The sequence below is a fragment of the Crocodylus siamensis genome, chromosome 8, assembly GCF_052110815.1.
Source record: "Crocodylus siamensis isolate JL-2025a chromosome 8, ASM5211081v1, whole genome shotgun sequence".
Lineage (NCBI taxonomy): Eukaryota > Metazoa > Chordata > Crocodylia > Crocodylidae > Crocodylus > Crocodylus siamensis.
In genome coordinates, this window is record NC_143402.1 from 66,426,571 (window position 1) to 66,449,889 (window position 23,319).

General features: G+C 46.6%; 1 protein-coding gene across 3 annotated transcripts in view; it reads left to right on the forward strand.

The window, feature by feature from the left end:
* Positions 1–23,218, forward strand: part of RNF157 (ring finger protein 157) — a 77,631-nt gene extending 54,413 nt beyond the window's left edge. Inside the window, exons 16-20 of one of the 3 annotated variants that reach the window (XM_090058942.1) lie at positions 615–680; positions 2,215–2,263; positions 6,285–6,395; positions 14,726–14,766; positions 17,568–23,218. In XM_090058942.1, the coding sequence (XP_089915068.1) occupies positions 615–680; positions 2,215–2,263; positions 6,285–6,395; positions 14,726–14,766 (267 nt within the window). In that variant the 3' untranslated portion in view covers positions 17,568–23,218. The remainder of the gene's footprint in view (positions 1–614; positions 681–2,214; positions 2,264–6,284; positions 6,396–14,725; positions 14,767–17,567) is intronic. The other 2 variants (XM_090058941.1, XM_090058943.1) reach the window with 2 other exon arrangements.
* The last annotated feature ends 101 nt before the right edge of the window (positions 23,219–23,319 follow it).

Consider the following 23,319-nt stretch of genomic DNA (forward strand, 5'->3'; position numbering starts at 1 on the left):
GGTACTGGGATGGGGGTCAGGAAACCAGGATCCTGTCATGGATCTGTTGAGTGATGTTGGACAAATCACTGCAGTGCTTTGTGCCTTTGTTTTCCTTTCTCTCCAACCCTTTCTCTGACTTGCCCGATTAGATAGCGAGCTCTTTAAGGGCAGAGAATGTTTCACTTCTTTATATGTACAGCGCCTTGCACAATGGGCCACTGATTTCAATTTTGACCTCTAGGTGTTACTATAATATAAATCAGCCTTTATTTGGGTTGCACAGGCATTTGTCTTTGTAATATTACATTCATAATTATAATAACATATGGTAATTTCTTTTTCTTTTTTTTTTTTTTTTTGCTCAAGGAACATTGAGCTCTGGTTTTTTTGACATCCATAGTTTTTAACATAAACATACAGCACCAAATCATGGAAATAGGTCAGTTAATAAGCCTTCCTTCATTTGCGGGAAATTTCTCTTTTCTGAGAGCGAGCATGAATCCTACCAGGGTCTGCATTCCCAGCTAGATAGGAGTGGTCACTGGTGGCGGACAGTGTTAGCTTCCATATTCCACTGACACATGGCACAGCCGGGAAGTAAAGACATCTGATTTCTTTTGTCCTCTCTGCAGTCGACTCCTGTGGAATCTCCAGATACAAACTTTGTCAGTATCCCCACGGAGGAGCGAGATGCAGAGGTAAAACACTACATTCAAAGGAAGCAAACTGCCACCTACCTGATCGATGTGCCATGTCTGTGTAGTACGCCGGATTTCTGTGCAAGATTGCATCTCCTACTAATGGCTGGGCCCACAGAGTAGAAGACCAGGCAGCTATGACCTATGCGGCATGTCTTCCTCACAGAATTAACTCAGGAGATGGGCATCAAGGTCTGAGTTCCTGGGTTAGCATGGCCTGGGTGTGAGCAGCCACACCATAGAGCTCTACCCAAGTTACTATATATTCACTGGAACAGCATTTACCCAGATGTAGTCTTCAGACTTCTGGGACGTGTCTCACGGACCCCTGTGCTGCATTAAGTGGAGCCACTCTGGTGGGTTCCTGATTCATTGTGGGAGAGCTGGTATGTCCTTCTGCGCCCCTGGTTTGAAAGCCTTAGAAGTCCATCAACATTCATGTGGTTTAACCCTTCAGGGTTCTGGTGGCTGGGTTACCAGCCCAGGTAATAGTTACTCCTGAGCTCAAATCAGCCAGGCCATTTACCTGGGTTGAAAGCACCACTTCATATGGGTGAAAAGTTTTTGTGTGCAGAGGTTGACAGCTGTGCCAGAGCCCAGGCTAGCTCTGTAGTAAAGGCCCGCCCATGTAGGTGGTCAGAAGCTAATGGTTCCTAATGTGTCTTCCTGGACTGGAGATCTTATGGCAGAAAGCCTTCAAGGGGGAGATGAAAGAGAATTGTCAAGAATTTAAGTGGTGTAGGGCATGCATTGCCCAAGAAATTGCTGGGATAATGCAAAGCTCAGGGCATAGCCACTCAGAGAAGGACACAAACGATTCAGCCCTACCACTATTTCCATTAGCACTGAACCCCTTTGCAACCCACCAGGTCTCCCGTGTGGGGCAGGAGTGTGCTAGGTATAGCAGTGAAGGAATCTGTGCTGAGGCATCTCTGAATTGCACCATTGCAGTCCAGCAGACACTAGGCACATTCCCCTTACAGAGTACAGTCATTTCCCATCAGAGAATGCAGTTGTCCCCAGCTCAACAAAGCTCTTAAGCTCACACTAACATTGACATGAAACCTGCGCTTAATTGTTTTGTGTCAGCAGCCAAATCTTTCTAAACTCAGAGGCTGGCTCCAGTGATTTGTAAAACAAACTGATTCAAATGGGATAGAACGGGAAAGGTATCAGGTTATCCCTTAAATCCTTGTTTCTCTGAGACCTATGGAAAATCCCCCATTGAGCTCCATGGGAGCAGGATTTGGCCCAAAGACAGATCCTGTCACTAGTATGCCTCAGCCTTAAAACCTTGCTAGGATGCTGCCCTTTTGGCTCTTCAGAGTCTGGTTTAAATTCAGCTCTGAGTTTAAACCCACGGTACATGCCAAGCCCATATTCAGTGGGCAGGTGTCCAGGGGAGATAGGTAAGGGTAGAGGAAAGGATGCTATCATGTCCAGGAGGCTGAACGTGTTTGAAAGGCAAAGGTTCTGCACCTCGGACAGAGAGTCCTTTGCTGTTAGCATTCACAGCCTGTCTTCTGTGTCACAGGGGAATGATGTCATGGAGGAAGAGGATGCATCTCCCACTCAGGAAGACGGTAACAGATATGGGCCATTCCTCCCTTCCCTTCTCATTTTGTCTGTTTCATCAGTAGGGGTCAGACTGTACACCCAGGGCACTGGGCATTATCGGAGAAGGGGAGTTGGCTTTCCCAGGAATGCTGTCTTGCTGGAGCGGGGTGTCTTCTGTTCTATAACAATGGAGAGGGGTGGTGTAGAGCTAGAAGGGAAGTGTGAACATGGGCACTTGGTGGGGAGTCAAAAAGAGATGAATGGCCTTGGCTTTCTGTGATGGATTAGTGGAAGCAAGTCCCTGGGTGTGGAGACGCAGGCTATGGGGTCCATCATGGAGGCACAGGATGAGCTTCCATCTGCAAAATAGACTATGTGGACACAGTAGTCTTCAACACCCTGGGTTTCCCCCTTCTTTCTCCTTACACTCCCCTGATGGTTATTTTGAGCTGTGGTGCAGGTCACCTGGTTCTCAGAAGGCAGCAGAAATTAGAAATGGGTCTGAGACAAAGAACTGAGGGCCAAGAGCATCTTGCAGATGAAGGGTCTCCTGTACTGAGGGTTTGGTTCATGTCCCTCTAGAGCAGAAACTAAAATGTCCCCTTCACCCCACCGCCAACTCTGTATGGGCTGATTACTTTCTCTAGTGGGTGCATGAGACATGGTCATGTTTGGAGTGAGACTGCAGCACAGGAGAAAAAAACATGGCGTGGCGTGGAGTCACAGCAGGTCCAACCTGCTCCTCCCCTGCCTGCTTGCGCCTGCTTACCAGGCAGTGCCAGCTCTAATGGCAAAAGCTGAGGTCAGGCAGAAAGAAGAGAACTAGCAGGTGAGCAGAGGAGTGTCATGAACTCTGGAAAACACAGTGATGTTCACTGTAGGCGGTACACAGTCTGAGGACTGCAGCTTGGTATGCTCAGGCAGCTCTGAAATACTGCTTCCTGGTACCCTGCGCAGGAAGGGAGCTCCTCAGAGTCTTTCTGAATTGAAATCCACTCCCATCCAGAAGACCAGCATGAGACCTAGGTACCAGGCAAGCCCTCAAAAAAAAGGAGCAGGCCTCAATTGACCCTCTGTACTGGGTGAAATTCATCTCCACCCTTCTAGCAAAATAACTGGGCCCAGTGCAGCTTTATATGCTTCAGTGGCATTCAGCACATTTTGGGGTTTCATCCCAACTTCCTTTAGTGGCCACCGCTATAAGGAGCAAGGAGTTGGCTGGAGCATCCAGTGTTCTGGAGGTGTCCTAAGAGACCAGCTATAGCCAGAAAAGACCTGGGCCCTCCTGCCCCAGAAACCATCCTCATGGGTCAGCAGACATCCTCTCTCCCTTTTCCTCCCACTTTCCTCCCTCCTTTACCTCAGGCCATAGCTTTATGCTTTAGCGCTGGCTGCACGGGTAGAGATCCCGTGGGCGTGCATGCTTACCTCATACGCAGCCCTCCGAGCAGCCAAACCAACGTGCCTCCCTTTGTCAAGAGAGGTCCACGTTGGAAATCCCTATGTCGCCATTGGAACTGGGGATTGGACGGTCTCTGAAGAGAGGTTCCTTGACTCGTACTACATCTGCAGTATGTCGGGATTTTACAGTCCTTTTTTTTTAAATCCTTATTTTTATTTAAGGGAGGCATTTTCAAAAACACGACTCTTGAGCCGCTCAGTTCCCAACGAAAATCCCTCTTGTTTGTGGCTTTGAAAATCTTTCCTGTCAATGTGATTGTCTGCATTGGGTCCTTTCTTTCTTTTTTCCTTTAGTCAGGGGACACAAAACTATCCCCTTGATGTGTTTCATTTTCCATAGTGCGCTTTAGTGAGTCAGCAGACTTACGTTCTGGATTTCTCTGCCCTCTGGAAAAAAAAAAGGTGCTGAAAAGGATGACTTAGTCCAATGCCTCAGTCTGTTCCCATTGAACTCAATGGCCAAACTTCCACTGATTTCATTGGGATAGTTAATGAGGCACAGACGAACACCTTTTTTCCTCCCTTTCCATGTTTGCCTGTCTCTGGTTAGCAAAAACCTAACACCCCCTCCAAATGAAGTTGCAAAAATATTTTCCCCCGGTGATGTGGTATTACCAAGCGTGAATAATAATGGATCCTGAGCTCCACTGTTTGTTTCTTTGTCATAAAATCATTCTAACTTGCCCTGATGACAAGGAGGCTCGTTATAAGTTGCTGAAATTTGAGGATCAGCAAATAAAGGAACATGGTTATAAAGCCATCAGAGATTTGGCTCCACAAAATGCTTTTGTTCATTCATGCTAATAATTGTAGCTTAGTTGAATGATAATCCGGTCACTTCAGACACCAGTCAATAAGTCGGCTATGAAAATTTTCCACTTCAGGTACAAAAGAGCTGATGTCCTTCTTATTTAGAAAACTGTTGGATGTGTTTACACTGTGCAATTCAGAGTAGAAGCAATATACAGTGTGCCTGTAGTGCTCCCACAGTGCTTCTGAGAGTGTGACTGAGCTCATCCCTCTGCCTACCCGCACCTCCTTTGCATATGCCAGAGCTAGAAGTGAGGCAGGGAAGTCATCCTCAGCGGTGCCCATCATCTCTGCTCTCCATGTCTGTCTCCTGAGTGCCTGAGGTTGGAAGCAGAGGGGAACGCTGTCAGGGTAACTTTACTACCTCACTTCCAGCTTTGGTGTGTGTGGAGTGGGATCTGGGGTGGCTTGGGGCAGGGTCTCTCCTCAGTGTCCTTGGCAGCTCTGTAGAAGCTGGTTAGACCTATCCATAGTCATGTTAGTGCAGAGGTTTGTGCAAGAGCTAGCTGTGGTGTCTCTACACTTCACTATGTTGTGCAGTGTAGACATACCCCAAAAAGTTAATGGAGATGCACCTGCTGGCTTCTCTGCTTTGGATGGGTCTCCAACATGAGTGTGAATTGGGAACATCTGTTGTAAGTTGTCTTGTGTGTGCTTAAGAATACGCCAAAGGGCATTTATAGACATGCTCTGGGAGGTACGGGGGGAGGGGGGTTGGGGGGGCTTTAATTAGAATGGTTCCGAGAGCCACTCTAATTAAAGTACCCAGAGCATCACATGTATCAGCATCGCCACGTTGAAAGATGGCGGTATGGGTGCTTTTGGTCAAAGTGCCCCCCCACCATTTGTCAGCGTGGGGATGCTGATGCCCGTGACTGGCGTCTGCTGGAACGCGGTAATTATTGCGCTCCAGCAGACTCGATTAATCGAGTCTGCTCCGGTGTGTTGTAAGACCAGCACATCCAGGCAGCCTCTCTGCACGTGTATAGGTGCCCAAAGAGACAAGGATCAAATCTAGATTCACTTGGTCATTCTTACCTTGTAAAAGTGAATTTTACTTGCCACTAAAAAAAAAAAATTGAGTAGCATTTGGCAATGCTTGACTGTAGCTTATTGTGTCAGCTTAGTTAGGTTTGCCACTTCTACCCAGCACCGTCTTGGCTATCAGCTCTGTACTGCAAAGCGAGGGGTGGTGGCTGGCACTGTGCCTCCTCCAAAAGGGTGGCAGTTGACTATCTGTTCTTCCGATGAGCAAAGCAAGAATTGGTGGGTTTTGCTATACTCACCGTTGTTTTCCAAAGCCACATGCCCCCGTCATAAATCCCTCGGATACAAACCAGAGGCAACCTGATGCATGGACAAGGGGTAATCCTATTAGCTGCTTTCTTTAGCTTTTCCAGCCTACTCTTTTTCTCTGCCTTTTTTTTTTTTTTTTTACCTGCATATGTATTGCTCTTGTGGGTAATTGTCTGAAGTACCTTCCTGTGTTCCATGGCCCTCCTCACTGACAGAAAAGTCACAGCTCAAGAAAAGAGACAGTTGGAAAAAACAGAGTAGGATGGCATGAAACACACACGCACGCAGCAATGATCTGACTCCTTATTGTCCACTCTTTACCCATTCAGTTACCGTTGTTATTTTTAGATACATAATTTTTCTATATTTTTGTCTCTTCCATGTATAACTTTTATTTTAAAAGGGAAAAAAAAATAAATCAAAGTGGGAACCCTCCCCCAAAACCCAGTCGCCTCTCTAACTGCGTTAACTCCGTTACAGGCCAGAGGACAGGCGCTTACCTAGGTATGGAGTGTGACAATAACAATGACATTGGCATCGCAAGCGTGAAAGCTCTGGACAATAAGCTGTGCTCTGAGGCCTGCTTACCTGGTGAGTGGCAGTCTGCTGAACATGAACTTGGGCTGGGGGTGTGATTTCCACTCTCCCCCACCTCCACCCTCCCTGCTTTTGAACCTCCATCACTTGCCCCACAGCGGCCTGGACGACAGATGCGAGCGTCACTAGGAGCAGAGGGTCACCAGAAAACAGGCAAAAGGTGTTTAGCTCCAGTGTTCAAAGCAGTCCCCCACAGACGCACCATCTGGCCTCAGGGCTACTAGGACAGAGCAGAGCAGAGCAGGCGTGCAGGGCTCAGACTCTTGTTATGGAGGGTGGTGACTGGAAATGAATGATATACCTCTTTGAGCCAGTGTGTCCAGTAGACCTTATCCCTTGTTGCTTGCTATGTGAACCCTTCACCAAAATCAAGTGCCTCCTCATGAGCAGAGCAAGCTACAGACCCGTCAGGCCAAGGGACAGAATAGAGAGTTGCGTCTGTAGCCCAGTATGACTTAGTGGGTCAGAGCTGGATGGAGCGGATGATCAGGGGCCTCCATTTCCTCACTGTTTCAAAACTTTCTGTGTTATGTCCGTAGGAAAAAGGGTACAAAAAGCTACTTTGGGATATATTGCAGGATCGAACTCTTTGGAGGCAGAGTGGAAAAAGGGTCTGAGGGAGCCGTTGCTTTTCTTCATGTCTAGTCAGTGTTGGTTGAGCATGAGTGAGGAACAAAGCTCTCATGGTGGGTTGTCCTACCTACAGAGCTTTCCTAGTTTATAAAGGAGAGTTATGGAGATTGTTTTTTGTTATTGGCCAGGATTGTATTCGAGTCCTCTTGTCTACCAAGAGCCAACATTTTGCAACACCCCAGCTTCCAGCACAGTTAGAAAAAAGATCTGAGCTTATATCAGGGCAGGAATCAGCTATTTCCACATTTCTGAACCATGCTACAGTCCTGCAATTTGGAACGTGGTTCAAACATGATGCAGTCTTGTATGCGCTCTGATATAAACCATGTTCCAACTCAAAGTGGTCTGCTGTGGTGTTCCTAGTTCTCCTGTCAACACAGTGGCTTTGGGTAGTCTAGAGAGTCCTTGAGCTGAAGCAGTAGGTCTGCAGGTGTACGTTAGAACGTACGCTTCGTTTAGGCAGGCTTGGAAATGCAGGACAGGGTGTTCTGCTGACGTAACTCTGCATAACTCTCTCAACTCCGGCAGAGCTAGACACTGAATCTCATCAGCAAAGCATTTGGCTTGCACAGTTTGCCACAACCAGTTATAGTTATATTATAGTAGGCCTTCTCCCACTTAAAGAAAAACAGTAGCCACTTGGCCTGGTTGTACAGGAGCCAGGTTGTACCATGAAGTTGCCTAAGTGTCTCCATTTTTTTGATGTAAGCATCAGTGTTTCATAAAGCACCAACTACAAGACAGCTGTTAGTGGTGGGATAGTCTAGTCATTGCTGCTTTTAATACTCCAGCCAGCCACCCTAATGACCCACCCCTCTTTCCTATTCTTTCTTTCTTTATCCATTTCTTCTCTCCACATTTCTGTTAACCAACTATCGGTCTCTTTCTCTGTCTGTCTTTCTTTCCTCTGTTGAGTTTGTTTTCACTGGACACCATCTGCGTGAAAGTTCATGTTCACTCTGTGCCAACACAGTTTTCTTAACCCATGCTTGTGTCCTCTCCATGCCCCGGGTTGCTGAATGGTCACAAATGGATCAATGAGCCGTTTGTGCATCAGGCTGGGAGCGGACTTGAGGACTGAAGGATCAGGACTGCCGCATGCTCTTTCCTGTTTGGGGGAATGGCTTCCTTAGGTCAAGCTGAGGGCCAGGCAGAGTTCTCAGTTTGGCACGGGTGCAAAGAGTAAGAGGGTTTGATCCCTGCAGAGGCTCAAATCGAACACTTGATGCCAGTGGGCTGATTCTGGCGCAATATCAGTACATTTGTGGCCATGCTTAAAGCAACCCCTGCACCCCACTGCTACCTGTTCCCCTTCTGCAGAATCAGTGGCAAACTCCAGATCTGTGGACCCAGCAGCTCCTTGAGGGCTCTAGGCCTGAGCTATTTGAAAACCCTCCCTGTTGTCTTCCAGGGGCTCTGGTTTTCATAATGGTTTTGGGGGCTAGGGGGAATCCTTTCTTATCCCTCCACTCCCAAAATGATGTTAATGCTTCTTCCACTGCCTCCTCTCCTTTCACAGCCGTCCTGTTTTGGTATAATTTATTCCACTTGGGGAAATTTATGAAGAGGCTGGGATGATACTGGCTCTTGCTATGGAAGTGCAGCCATGGGAATTCCCCTTTCCACCTTTTTCTTGGGGCAGCATACTCAAGGTTTCAGCCATGCAGGCTGTGCGTCTACTTATCCACAACTATATAAAAACCCAGAGCCACAGGCCTCCAAGCTCCATGGCTTTTTAATCATAGCAGTGGGTCCATTTCAATGTTCAATGATCAGGTTGTTTGAAACCTCCCTGCAGTGGTTATACCTTTCCTTAATCAGAATCTTTATTAATAAGTCAGCCCCATTGTGGCAGATAAGGAAGGTGCAAAGGGCCATGTTCTGCCCAGTTCTAGATGTAGAGCTACTGCTTTCAGTGGTAACACGCATGTGCATGTGAGGCGATGCCCCTGAGTTCATAGCTCTTGGTCAGCATAACGGTGCAAACAAAGGGAACATCTCAGGAGCCCATGTGGAATAAAACAAATGTTTAATGGGTCTGGTGTGTTTCCAGCCTTTGGCCAGCAGTCTGTCTGGTATCTTTGCTGCTTCTGAGCTCATAAAGTAAAGCTGTCTTCAACCTTGTGCATGATGCATAGTGTGGCATGGGTCTCCTAGCCATGCTGTGGGCTTGCGGTGTCTGAGCTCAGTCCCATCTTGTGCTTTAGAGTAGGATATGCTTTATTTACCTTGGTTTGCGGAAACAGGGAAGCACCTACACAAAACAAAATGGAGCACAGCACCTCCAGGCTGCCTATCCATGGACACGCCGAGTCCCCGCTGCTTCCCACAGGCCGTACACTGTCTATGGAACCCGTAGTGGCAGCAGCTCTCTGCATGACCCGATCTTCTTTTCAGTGTCTGTATGCAGCCCGCGCCCCACTTCTTCCTCCGCTCAGGTGAATCCATTCCTGCTCTGTAAGGGTCTTTATGGAAGCCAGCTAGTTTACTGTGGGATAGGTGGTGGTTTATATTCCACAGTCAGTCATTTATTCCCTCCTCTCCTTCCTTATTTATGTGTTGCTTTGTGGACTTCCTCTCAAAAGCACTCCCAGAGTGAATAGTCAGCTCAGAAAATCGAGTCTGAGGATTGGTGCAGTGAATGGGAACCCAGATAACTAGAGACGAGTAAAGAATATTGGAATGAAAGTTGGGTCAGGCCAGGGAAAGGAAATTACATGACAGATCATGAAGTACGTGATACACATTGAAGTAGCTGGAGGACAAGTCATGGTTAGACCTAGAGTCTCACTCAGTCCCCGCTGCAGCAACGAGAAGACTCCGATTGATGGCTGTGACTGTTCAGTCAAGCTCTTATTGAAAAAAGGTTGGGATATCATCCAAGAAGGGGAGGAAACATGCAGTAGAGTGAAGAGGCTGGATCCTCAGCTGTTGATGATCTACTTACTTCCACTGGCATCAGTGTGTCCCGAGCTGAGAATCTGGCCCATATGTGTTCGTGTCTAGCCTGATGCACCAGAAGAAAGGTGGAGACAATGAGAGGAACGTCTTGTTTCTTTATCGCTTGCAGTATGTATTCCTTGTAATGCCCCTCCTGTTGTGAGACGTCATTGCCATACCTCAAGCTGCTTCTTCTGTGGGTATGTCTGCACTACAGTCTCTGCTACTACAGCAATGCCACCCTAGCTATGGGCATGGACAAACATTCATTTGAACTGCTCCAGATGCCCGAACATTACAAATTTGGCATGCTTCAGTGCTGTGCAGATGTATCTTCCCTGCCCCTCCCTGAAAGTACTTCAAAAAGGGACACAGAGGCAGGAGAGCAGTAATTGGCTGTCTGGTGTCTGCCCCACTATTCCCCTGAGGAGGGGAATGGAGCATTGTGGGATGCTGGAGGGTGTAAATGTTTTGGGAAGTGGTTCAGAGATGTTTGTAGGGGTATTTTTAAAGCCCTGCAGCTATTTTTGAAGCACCTTTTCAGGCATGAATTTTGGCCATTTGGAGCACTTCAAACAGCATGCATGTCTATGGCCTATGTAAGTCAAAGCATTATTCTGCCAGTGTCACTGGGACCAAACCCAGAGGTTTGCTGACCTAGCTTCATCAGCATAGGGGTATGATCTTTGCCAGACATAATTAAGTTGGCAAAGTTTTGTAGTGTGGACCTGGCTTCTCTAGCTCATGCCACTGCAGCAGAAGCATAGCTGTACAGTTAATCTTGCTGTGTCAGCTGTATCAAGTTCACTTGCTTTGCAACAAACCAGATCTGAAAGACAGTTCAGTCAACAAATGCTCCATGTTTTTCTTTTTTTCTTTTTTAAATGGGTTTACATCTTGCAAAGTTTGAATGCCACATGCACAGATAAAGATCTAGAGATCCTGGGTAGATATCTACAGCAAATTTGTGCGTATGGCAGGACAGCCTGCCTGTTCAAAAGGTGAGCAAATCTGCACACTTCCCCTGCCCACCTGAAGCTCCCACACACCACCTAATGTGCAAGAGAATAAAGTGATTTCAGGAAAATTGCGTGGGCCACTCTGATAGCATCAAACTAACATAGCGGACTGAAAGTGGTGACTACATTGCTTTTGAGCTGCCTGAGGCTCTGTTTGTGACCATTGTAGGCTTTGTGATTTAAAAAAAAGTGTGGGGTTTTCACAAGAAATCAAGAGCTTTCCACTCCAGGCATCGCGTGCTTGCATAAGTTCCTCTCAGTTCTTACAAATTTAAACCTTTACCCAAGCAGAGCTACAGAGCGTGCAAGACTGACCTGGCTTTTTTTAAATAGCATCAAATATATATATATTTTTTTTTAAAAGGGGTGGACCCAGTAATTTGTTTTCTGCTGAATTTTTGCTGAATCTTTGGCCAGATGTGTCACAATAAACCACAACGTTTTCTATGACAAGTGACTCCCCTTGTGAATGAGATCTCAAAGCACAGTCACCCCTTTCATTTCCACGATGATGTCTCTTTAGTTTTGAATCAAGTAAGAGCATCCTTGGAAAAGGCAGAAGGCAGAGAAGGTAGATGCAGTGGAATATAGTGTATATTTCTTTTTTAAACTTGTAGATTTAAACGAACACGATGAGATTATTCTGAGCATGTAGATGATCCATAGTCGGGCAAGAGTCTTGGTTGTTTTAGTGATGTGAACTGCAGGATTCTGAGCCTATTTCAAATGGTTACATCTTATTGTGGCCTCTCTTCGAAGAACTAGTTAATCCAAAGCCTTTTGAAGTTAGTAGGATGATTCCTACTGACTTCATTGTGTTTTGAATCAGGCCCTAAATATTTTATTACATGTTGGGGGGAGAAATGTATGGACAGCTCTCCCGGGGACAACCTGTATGAAGCCTCCCTGTGGGATCGCCTTCTGTTCTTTCCAAGGGCCCTTCTAAATAATCCAGGTCTCTGCATACAGGCACCTTAGCAATAACACGAGTTATGCTTTTAGTAAGTTGTCTAGTCTTGTTAATTGTCCATCACCACTGGGATCATTTGCCAACTCTTCAGCTGATGAAAAACCTATTGAAATGAAAGAATCTGTTTCTGCCTGATGAAATCATATTTTGTATAAAAGCTGGTTCTAGCTGTGTGCCATAGCAAGATATTTAGGGTAGGTCTTCACTGCAGAATTAACTCAGATGATAAGCACCTCTGCTTGAGCACCAGAGTTAGCTGAGCCCGGATGAAAGCTATGTCCCAATGGGAATTTACCTGTGTGTTGTATTTCCCATAATCCTTTGGGCTACAGTAAACCGAGTCACTATAGAACCCTTTTTCTGTCGATTGCAGGAGAGCTTGCCTGTCCTTCAGGCCTTGCAGGGAGGGGAATTGTGGGAAGGCATTGGAGGGCTATTAGCAAATAAAGTGGCAGATTAACAGCCTGAAGGAAAGCAGAACCTGAGCTCAGTTACTATAATACGTCGTACAAACAATCCAGTCTAGGAGCACTTGACTGCTTAGCCTTTATTAAGGTCTGGAAGAAATACCGTATATTCTTGCATATGACATGCCCCCCAGTGAGAGACGTGGCTTGTTTTTGAAAGGCAGAATGAAGAAAAAAAGATCTTGCTTTGAAAATGCCGGTAAGTAGCAGTAAGTAACTGTGTAGCAGCTTCTGCAGCATGAGCTTCTGCTGGGAAGAGGGGAAAAGAGAAAGGGTCCACAGTCAGCAGCTGGGGAGTCCCAGGTGCTCCTGGTTTTTCTCCCTGGCCATACGTCCAACTTTACTTTTGCCTTCTCCTGGGCAAAGGCTGGAACTCCTATTATCATATTTCCTTCGTTATATTGCACACCCCAATTTCCAGCAGCTGAATGCGGGAGAGGTCCATTTTGTATGCAAGAAGATATGGTAGGCTGCCACAAACTGGTTAACTTCAGCCTGCTGTTCCCATGCTCTTCACGTAGCTTTTGTTGGATGACTTTTGCTTGTAAAATAACTAGTGATCCTCCTCTTCTCTGCTGTGGTCTGGCTGGGTGTGCTATGGTAGGCTGAAACCGTGCACTTGCTTCCTGGGTTCTAAAGTGCCAACCCAACAAAGCCCTAAAATACCAGCTAAATCCCATTGTAGTCACTGGGGACTTAAGCACATGCTGTTTAAGCATGTGCTGAAATGCTTTGCTGAATCGTGGCCCCAAACCCCAGTGCTGCTTCTTAAGTAGCTGCTCTTCACAGCATTCTCCATGTGCAGTCCTTAGATGCTGTAAAAGCAAGGTAGAAGCCTATGTGAAGCACCATGATAAATGGGGCAGGTGATAAGCATGCAGCTACAGGATTATCTAGCTCCGCTTTTCAGCTGTAGATCCACTGTGGATCCATATTTTATCCTGGAGACACAAAACCTGAAAAATAGAGACCTCTTTCATGGAAAACCCAAAGCCCCTTTAACTGAGTCATATTTGATCTTTGCTGTCGTTAAGGGTCATAATGAAACCAGCCCAAATTAGCACCATGAAAGTATTGTTATACTGTGTCCTGTTCTGACTGGCCATGTATTGTCTCACACATCCAGGTGACAAATATAGATACTTGGGGCTGGGGTCATGTGCTATGAGGACAATAAAACCCTCAGGGCAATCCAGATTGGGTATCTTCCCAGGGCAATGCAATGAAAGAATGTAAATACAGGCTCACAGGTGCTTTGAGGGCTTGTGTCTCCAGAGAGGGCTATGGGTATTAGGTGCTGAACTCCCACTAAAAGTCAGTGGAATTTGTGCTTCCCTGTTTGGCTTCTTTCAAAATCCTTGGCCCTCTTGATCTCCACACCTCAGCCCAGAAGGCCCCCAACAGAGAGACTGGTGTGTGAACTCCTTCTGTTCCTGCTTACACTTTATTAAATTGAGAAGAACCCCCATTGAAATCAATGTGGTGAAAAACCAGGGCCTGTGGGTTCTGCAGAAGGTGGGTTCATAGAGCAGCCACATCTATGCAGCTCCAAGCCAGGGGTGGGTCAAGCTGGGTAAACTTTTGTTGATCTGTCTCCTCTTTGGCAGCCGGGGTGACTGGTGTGAGGTTCATAAGAGAGCAGTGCTGAACTAATGGGTTAAAAGGGAGTTTGCGGGGGAAGAGAAGGAATCTGGGCAACCCTTTATAAAAGCCTGCCTCTTAGAAGAGAGCTCTTCAGTCCCATTCCTCAAGTCTTGTATCTTCAGGTGCTCTTGAGGGGTTTTAAATGTACCATTCAGCTTCTGGTGACTCAAATACGACTGCTGAGCCAGAATGTATGAGTTTTTAGAGCTGTGTTTTCCAAGCTTGTTGCATTAATGGCAGGGTGTGAAGTACAGAACTCTGTATAAACCCTTCTGCCCAGTTAGGTAGCCAAGTTGGGTAACATTCATTCCCTTGACCAAAGGCAGCTTGGATGGTCTCTAGAGAACATCACCAGAGTTGTGTTTAATCAAGCCTCCATCCCTTCTACCCAGATATTTTGGGTAGCCAACTTGGGTTTCATTTATTTCCTTCACCAACCTCTCTGAGGGTCCCATCAGAGCTGGAGCAGCATGGCCTTGAGTTAATATAGTCAGGGCACATTGGCCTTAGTACTAAGAGGCTTCTACAGTAGCAAAACAGGTCTCAGCCTAGCAAACCTCTTGTCTTGCTGTTTTTCTTTTGTGTGTGTGTGTGTGTGTGGTGTCTTCTCTCTTGTTCACCATTTGCTTTTGGTTTTTTTCTGCTGAACAGCTGTTGTTCCGGAGTCCTGCCCTATTAACATTGACGAATAGGTATGACATCCGCAAAGTCTGAATGAATCTCACTCTGGTTCTACTGTTTATGTTTTTACATTTTTTTAAAGATGTCTTTGGATGAGTTGAATCACCCCATTTCATAACTAAAGTGAGGGGGAGGGGGAAGGGGAAAACCTTGTCCCATGTCAAGAGCACCCCTCAGTAACGGCAAAGAGGAATTCAAAACTCAGCCTCCCTGACTCTTCATTGTTCTGCACCGCATGCCATGCTTTACCCCAATGTATATGGGTGTTGAACATCACAGGACCAGAGTAGTAGCTGATTACACCCACTTGAAACTGGTGTAAGTTATAACAAGCACTGAAGAATCTGTTGGATCTGTCCTAAAAGACATAGATTGTATTATGTTTAGACTTGCTTTCAAACTGGACCTCCCACCTGCATCTGCCACTTGTTGTATAAAGACAAACTCTACATGCTGAAATGAGTTGTGCCCATATCTGCTTGGGGTCCAGTAGCAAAGGATTTAGTGTCTTGCTATAGTTCTGGAGGGCCAGTGTCAAGGTCCTGCCCAGGGATCATGCCAAAGACTGCTCTCAATCTGCCCAGCCATAAATGGACACTTGGTCACTCAGGTTGAAGTGTCAGGGGTGGCTGGGTATGATCTGGCCATCTTATTCCATGGTGGGCTGATGGCTTAAATTAGTGTGCTTTAATCACACCAGTCCAATGGGCTGTTATGTTCGGGTGGACTAACAATCCACATCTGCTAACACTCCACACGCCAAGGAAAAAGCAGCACCAGTCCTAGTACAGTTCTTGCCCCTCTCCTTTGCTAAAAAAATCTCAAGAGAATAAAGAAAATAAATTACCCCTAAACTCCCAGAAAGGAGATTCTGGGACTCATATTGGAGTGCTTCAAGAAAATAGTTCCTATCTAGAGATATCTTGTTCAGGCTTGGTTTGGCCGCTTTGGGCCTAGCCAGTCCAAAAGAGGACGTTTCCATGTTGATGTTAACCCTTTCTATTTTATTATTTGTATTGCAGCAGTGATCAGATACCCCAACCAAATTCCAGGCTGTTTCATGCTAGACCCTGTGTAAGCAGAGAGGCATGATACCTGGACAAAGATCTTATGATCCAAGTAGACCAAAGAAACATAGTTATCACCAAACACAGACAAGTTGCAGGGCCCAATCAGGTGCTGCAGAAGTCTCGCTATAGGTCTTGTTGCAAGCAGGATCAAGCTGACAGAGACTTAGTCATATAGTAGGATGAAATTTTAATCCAGGCCCCCTGGGGCTCAGTCTAGACCCCATTTCTGAGTAGTTCATGTGAGTTTGTAAGCCATTCCTCTCCTGTAGCTGTTTGCAGTGCTTTGGAAATGTGGCACTCATGCTAGTGTAGATTTGCTGCTAGAAGTACCCATCATTCTATACTGACTTCTCATAAGCTATGTTGGTATAGGGCTTTATGTAGTGTGTCCATTCCTTTTTTTAATATGGAGTAAATGTGCTGTGTCTAGGCCTTTAGTTCTTTGTGTTATACCACGTCCTGGGCAGAATGAAGCTCAACTTGAGTCCTCCCTATGGCGTGTGCATAGTGATGGGGGAAATGCTGGGCCCTGGTTCCTTCTTAAGTTTCCCAGCAGCAAGCGAAGGATAAAGCAGTTGGCAGGCTAGAGTCATCCCCAATATAATTTCTTGGCTGTCAGCGGGGTTAGACCAAGGATTAATTTGGCCGAGCACTTGCAGTGGCCTTGCAAAGAGCCAGAAAATAATCTCACTTGACATCCTGACAGTGCTTTTCCTTGGTTGCCTTTGGGAGTGCTGTCAACATGGGATGCCAGTAGCACAGCCATGTGCCAGAAACATTGTTGTTTCAGTGCATCCCCCCCAATTATTTGTTACATGTCAGCAACATCTGCAGCTGCCAAACAAAACTCCAGGTCTTATAGGGTAAGAAAAAGGAGATTCCCCCTTGTTGGAAGTTTCTTTCTTCTTTCATACTGTGGGGGCTGGAGGTAGGGGTAGCATCACTGTGGTTCTGGAACAGACTCCTGCAGGGATTCTGAATCCCAATGCAAGCTCACTGGAGTTAAGCATCTCATTTAGCATTGTGCTGCAGGCAAGAAAAGCTTTGTACATTTCCTGGGCAAAAATGTAACACCTCGGGCCCAAATTAACACACCCACTTCCTGTGCTAAGTGAAAATCCCTGCTCATCTCTAGGGGATAGTTTGGATTTTTTTTTTTTTAAATTTGCCTACAGCTGCAGGCTCCATTTGGAAGCCAAGTCATTAAGAGACAGAAGGGATCTTTCCTGCCGCTGTCACATTTCAGCTGGATAGAGCACTAGTGACTCCCTGTCACTTCAGTGTCAAGCAGCCCTGGAGCTGTTGCTGTGCAGGACCTGTCCTATTGAAACTAGCCGTGCTTTTGCTGGGGTCATTTCTTTTTTGTACAGTGGAAGCCAATTAGAAGGAAGTCGGTTTGGTTTGCCCCATGGAGCTTGGAATTGACTCTGGGACGTATAAGATTGTAAGCTCATGCTGTTTCAGTTGAAGTTGGGTTGCCCTGTCTGTGAGCTCACATGAAGCCCCGTCTCTTGCCTGTTGACATTTAGGGGTCTGGATAAAATAGAACCCAGAAAGGAGACTGGTCCCAGTGTGGTTTAATAAAAGACTCCAAACACCAGCTGCTTGCACTGGGCAGAACTAATTGTGCATCTCTCAATCTACATGGGCACCTGTGCTCAGATTTAATATACCAAGAGGTAGCTCTAAGACACCGTGCTCTCTGTTGACAGTGGCTATCCTCATATGTCTTGTAACCACAGGTGTTGAGGCGTCCGATGACAACGCCCTGACCTGCCGGCGAGTCCCGAGACACCATCTGTCCACCAGCAGCATCAACCAGGAAGATGATGAGGATATGCAATGCATGATGGGACCTCTGGCAGTCTGACGAGACTCTGCCCTCTCTGGGACTGCATGCTAGATGGAGGGCAAAGCCAGCTACCCAACACATTTCCCCAACACTAAAGAAATCTGGAGCAGCCAATCTGTGGGCATTAACACCTCAAATATGGCAGATGTAGCGATACTGTTATATATATATAAAAATATATATATATTATTTTTAAATTTAAGCTGCAATTCTCACCCCTCCTCCCTTTGAACTGTTTCCCTATATTTATGCTAGGACTAACTGTTGATGTTCACCTTGATAACAGCAGAAAGGAGGCTGGTTATGTTCATGAACTGTAACTGTAATTCAGAGGCCTCTGTCCATGTGTTGTAGCCAAGAACAGTTGGGGTGTTTCCCTTCCCACTCTTCTCCCTGTTCCCTGCTGTGAACTGGTTGTAAGGTAGGAGGGAACTGATGTCAGCACATGTCCTCCACTGTCTCCTCTTCCCTTCAGCCCTCCTTGGCAGTTGGAGACTCCAACTTCTTGGCTGGGCTGCCATGTGGCATTGAATGGGTACGTGGAGGAGACTTCTCTTCAGTGAGATGACTTTGTGGCCTGGAAGATCACCCAACAAGGAAAGAGGCTGAGAGGAATGGATTGGGAGAAGAGGGTGCCAACAGGAACAAGTGGTGGTTAAGGAAAGAACATTGTCGCATGCCTTTCGTAGGGGCATGGCAGTGTGGCTGCTTTCTGGGCAGGCTCTCCTGTCTCCATCCATCACATGCCCTAAGGCACCTTCCATTAGCATGTGCACCCCTGTGTAGACTGGTTGGTGTGCTCACCCATCTCCATATCACCCAGTGTAGAGTAACCATCTCGCTGGCTCATCTGAGTGCAGACATGCTGCAAGGGTAAGTTCTGCTTGTTACGACTATCTAGAGCTACGCCCCAGGTCCTTTGGGGTCACAGGAAATTTAGCTGTTGACTTCAGAAGGCCAGAATGTGGTGTTTGTGATGAACCATCAATGGGCAAGCTTGGGCACATGGGCCAGAACCCTGTGCTAATGCACATTGACTGGTGCACTTCCAGGGAAGGCTGGTACACCTGTAGGTTTGCTGAAGTGTGCTGTGACAGTCCATAAGAGTCCACTCACCTGGTTGCATGTGCACATTCATAATGGCTCATTCCTCTCTCTCGCCTTGCAAGAGGTTCTTGTCCTAACTAGGACCAACTCACAAGATATAAGCTTGAAAACAAGTGCTTTAAACATGGCTGCTGCTGCTTTGGCAGGTTCCAAATGTCTCTTCCACTCCCTGTGCCCTCCTCCCATTGCTGCAGGGCAGCTGCCAACTTTTTCTTCCTCTTGCAAAACAAAAACAAGCAATAACCTAGCTCCACAGCCTCAGCAAGAGATTAGATGAAGGGCAGTTATGGGCTGAGGGGGCTTCCTTCATGATGGTTAGCCTTTGCATCTGTCTGTTATGTGACGCATTGATTTGGGGAAGGTAAATGGTAGCCTACAATGAAAGCCACAGCAGGGACAAATAGCCAGCCCCTTGGAGATACATAGTTATGGGATTTTTCCATCTTGTCTTCCAATCTGCTGCCATGCTGGCTCCATTTGTTTCAGCTGGACAGGCTTCAGATTCTCCAGATGCCCCTTTCTCTGGAGCAGTTTCAGTGACGAAGGCTCGGTCCCTCCTTTTGTTTCTTGTTTCTAAGGCATTTTTACCAAGTGGGGGCAAACCAGGAACTATATACAATGCCACCCCTTCTGCTCTCCCTATCCCACATTGATCAGTCTGCCCTGTGTTTCCAGCCAGATTTTTCAGGGGAAGGTATGGGTACTGGGTCAACAATGGAACTGAGACTCCAATCCACAGGGCAAAAGTCAAAGGTCCTGGGGAGGCAGGTCATGACTAGGGACCTACCAAAGACCAGAAAGGCCCATGGGAAATGCAGGCCAAGGCAGAGGGAAGGACAGTCCTGATTGGTGGTGAAGTGATTGAGGAGAGTCAGCAGCTAGAAGAAGTGTTCAGCTTGCCTTGGGGGGTGGGGGGTGGAGAATTCAGTCTCATGCTGTATTCAAGGGGCTCATGGAAAAGCTTCAGAGTGGGTGCAATAGGGGATGTTGAGAGTAACGCATGTGAGTTGGGTATTGTCAGAACTGTTGCTTTATTCATGACCTGAGATCCCCTTCTGCAGAGGACACATCAGTAATAGCCCCCACTCACTGGGGGTTGGTGGCTTTTTGGACCAGAGCAGCAGAACACAATGGCTGTTTGAATGAAGAACAGATAGACCCCTATCCCATTCTCTTGACTCCTGCCCTTGGCTCTCTCTGCTCCCTGCTCCTGCTATGTGTTGGGTGTTGAGGGTGATGGAACTGCTCTTTCTATTAGAACAGGAGAGGTTGGTTGGAGTGGTGCATATCTGTTATTCTCACAATGCAGAGAACAACCCAGGGCTACAGAAGGACTCAGTGCCCATAGGTGTGTGTGCAGGGGTGGGTAGGTAGGCCCCTCCTAGCCCTAGGCATGTCATAGTGATACCAATGCAAGATGTGTTTGTTGCTGCATAATTCTGAGAATATGTGGGTTAGGTTATAAGGGAAGGGCAGCTGGGACTAGGAGGTGTGTTTGGGCATGGGAGAAGGTCCATTTCCTTAGGATCCTTTTTTGAGGCACCAGTCAAAGGGCTGCACTAGCTTGTGATTGATGTTTGCTCTCTGCAAGCATTGTTCCATTAGGATCTCAAAACGGTACTGCATCCTCCCCCCTTTCCTTGGTGGACACTGTTGGAGCTGATATCTTATTCCCCATTCCCACTTGTACGAGTGGGCTGCGGTGTAAATCAGGAGGAGTTCCATTTAAAGCAATGGCAGCAGTCTAGTTTTGCAGTGACGTAACAAAGTAGCTTATGACCCATTCAGCAATCATGTTCTGTTTCCCTGGGAGGAAAGGCCAAGCCGTTTTCAGGGGTTCCTGAGGAGTTCTGCTCCCCTGTATTTCATGTCAGTGTGCAGGCAAGTAGAACAGCAACGGTGGAAGGTAAGTGCCAACCCAGACTGGTGGCATCACACACTTACCACATGATTATTCTGGTGTAAATGGGGGTCATGGAAACCTTATACCAGGGTTATGGAAACTGGGAGTCCAGGAGCATTGTAAGTGTAGTCTTTCTGACTTCTGGACTGGGGAAGGAAAGTAGGTGCAAAGTATCCTTGCTCATTGCCTCTTCTAATTGAAAGGGAGCATCCATCCAGTTTAACAGAGAAGTTTTAGTTTCTGCTTTGGCATTTCTGAGCCTGCATTGCTAAAGGACCAGGAGATGCATAACAGACAGAACAGCAGCAAGGGAACAGGTGAAGATGGAAGCCCCTCCTATGATGTTTGCATGAAGTCTCTGCTGAAGCAGGCAGTAGGAGGGGATGGCTGAATTCATCTTTAGCTTAACGCAATAAACTAACTGCATCAAGTAAGCCAGGTGTCAAAATGAACCAACATACAGTAGCAAGCTTCCACCCTTAGCGACTTGACTTCCAGTTCAGTTTTGTAGCTTTGTAGTCATTCCTACTGGCCATCTGCCCACAAGATGGGCACTCAGTGCACAGGAAAGCCATGCTGAGGATGAGGATACTTTGGAAGAACTATATGGGAAAGCAGAACTGGGCTACCAGGCAGGTTTGTGAAGAACTGGGAAAGGACATTGGGAGAACTTCGTGTGAGAGACTTGTACGATTTCATCCCGCCAATGGAGAAGCAAACATCCTTGCCGTTGTGTGGAAGACACAGTAGCAGAGGGTTTATCCCACGCTAGCAACCATAATATGTACCCATACATAGGCTCTGCAGAGTTTGTACTCAAGTGCTCATTCTTGCTCAACCCCATGCTCTGACATCTTCACTGTTAGTTACTCATGCTAGCTAGATTATGCTAGCATGGGTATGCTAGTGAGTGCTGTAATCACACCTTCCCTGAATACTCTGACCCAACAGAGGCCTATTATTCCGCAGATGGAAAATGTTGTGGAAAATCTGCTCTAGCCTTAGTTCATCTCACTGGGGCAATAGGCCTGTCTTGGTCACAAGTTTGCTGCTGCTTGCCCAGGGCCTTAGCAGTGTCAGCTTTTCAGTCACAAAATTGCCACGAAACTAAATCCTCAAGTTTAATGCCCTCTGCTCTCACTGATTAATGTAATGCTCCCAGAGATGAAACTGTCATGAACATAAAAAGAAGCAAACCCCAGTTTGATGCTTATGACTTGCTTTAAAACCTGTTCTTAGTTTCTGAAATGGTATCATTAGGCATGAGGCTCTTTTCTCCATTACACCAAGTTTAATTAAAAAAAAGCTACCCCACATTTATACAATGAAAAGTTGAGTGTCCCACGGAGTATTGTAGGCAAACGAAAAATAGGAGTCCACACCCGTAAAATGTTGGGATAGTTGCCAAGATGATGCTTAGAGTTATGATGACATAAACAGCAGGAGGGGGTATGAACTTGTGGATTTTGCAGGCCCTTTATTCTTCAGCCATGATGCTAACGGAGTTCAAAGAGAGAAGAATTTCCTCCTTCTCTAAGGTCCCCAGGGGTTCTCTCCTGGTGATGAAATGGACCTAAAGGTTTTGGCTGGAGCTTCTAGTAAAATGCCACCCAGAAGGGCAGGATACACCTGACCCAGGATGACTCAGCTGCTGGGCCTACCTTCCTAGTGAGTCTTTGGAAGGGTGCAGTGATCAACGACAAGCACCAGGTGGCATCCCACAATCAAAACGTCACTGCTCCACAGATAACGGATCAAACCTGCACAAGAGGTGGATGTTTTTCTATGCCAGGTCTTCCCAACAGCATGGGAACAGGGCACATGAAAGGGAAACTTTATAAGGCCAAGGGAGACTGAAGGGAGATAGGAGAGAGGTCACAGGGAAGGCTGCGTTCATCTCTAAGAAAAGTGGAAGCGGTGAAAGAAAACGAATGTGGTGGCACTGGGCATGGAGGGAGAAGTGAGTGAGCTTCATACTTATAGCGATTAATAATTAGTCTGATGATGATGATTAATATTGAATTATAGTTTGCATGTCTGTTGCACCTTCCTTCCATGGTTTTCAAAGCACTTTACAGGCACTGATGGATATTATTTAGATTGTAAGCTCTTTGGGGGCAAAGACTGCTCTTATTCTGTATGTGTCCAATGACTTAGCACAGCGGTGTCCTAGCTCAGGCCAAGGGCTCTGAGGTGCTACCGTGATAGAAATAGTAAATAATCATGTTAATGAATAATTGCCCTGATAACCCTGTGAAGTAGGTCGGTACTATTGTCCCCCCAGCTGGGAAGACTGAGGCACAAAGAGATTAAGTGACTTGTTCAAGGCTTGTGCCAGGAAACCTCTGGCGGGTCAGAGTCCAGAGCTCGTGATTCCCAACCTGGTGCCTTCATCTATTGCTTTGATGCAGTAACTCTGGAGAAGGAGGGAGCTATTTAGAGTGGCATAAAGTTGTATGTGTTTCTCTTTAAAGCTGGGTATTTTATGTTCAAAAGTAGTTATTAAATACGGAAAGCACTGATTTACCTGATCTGCCATCATCGACTCTTTCTTTGTATGACTGGCATGACTAATCTCAGAGTCTGGAAAGCAGCATGTAGAACCCAGTCCTGAGGAGGACGCTTAGCCTTT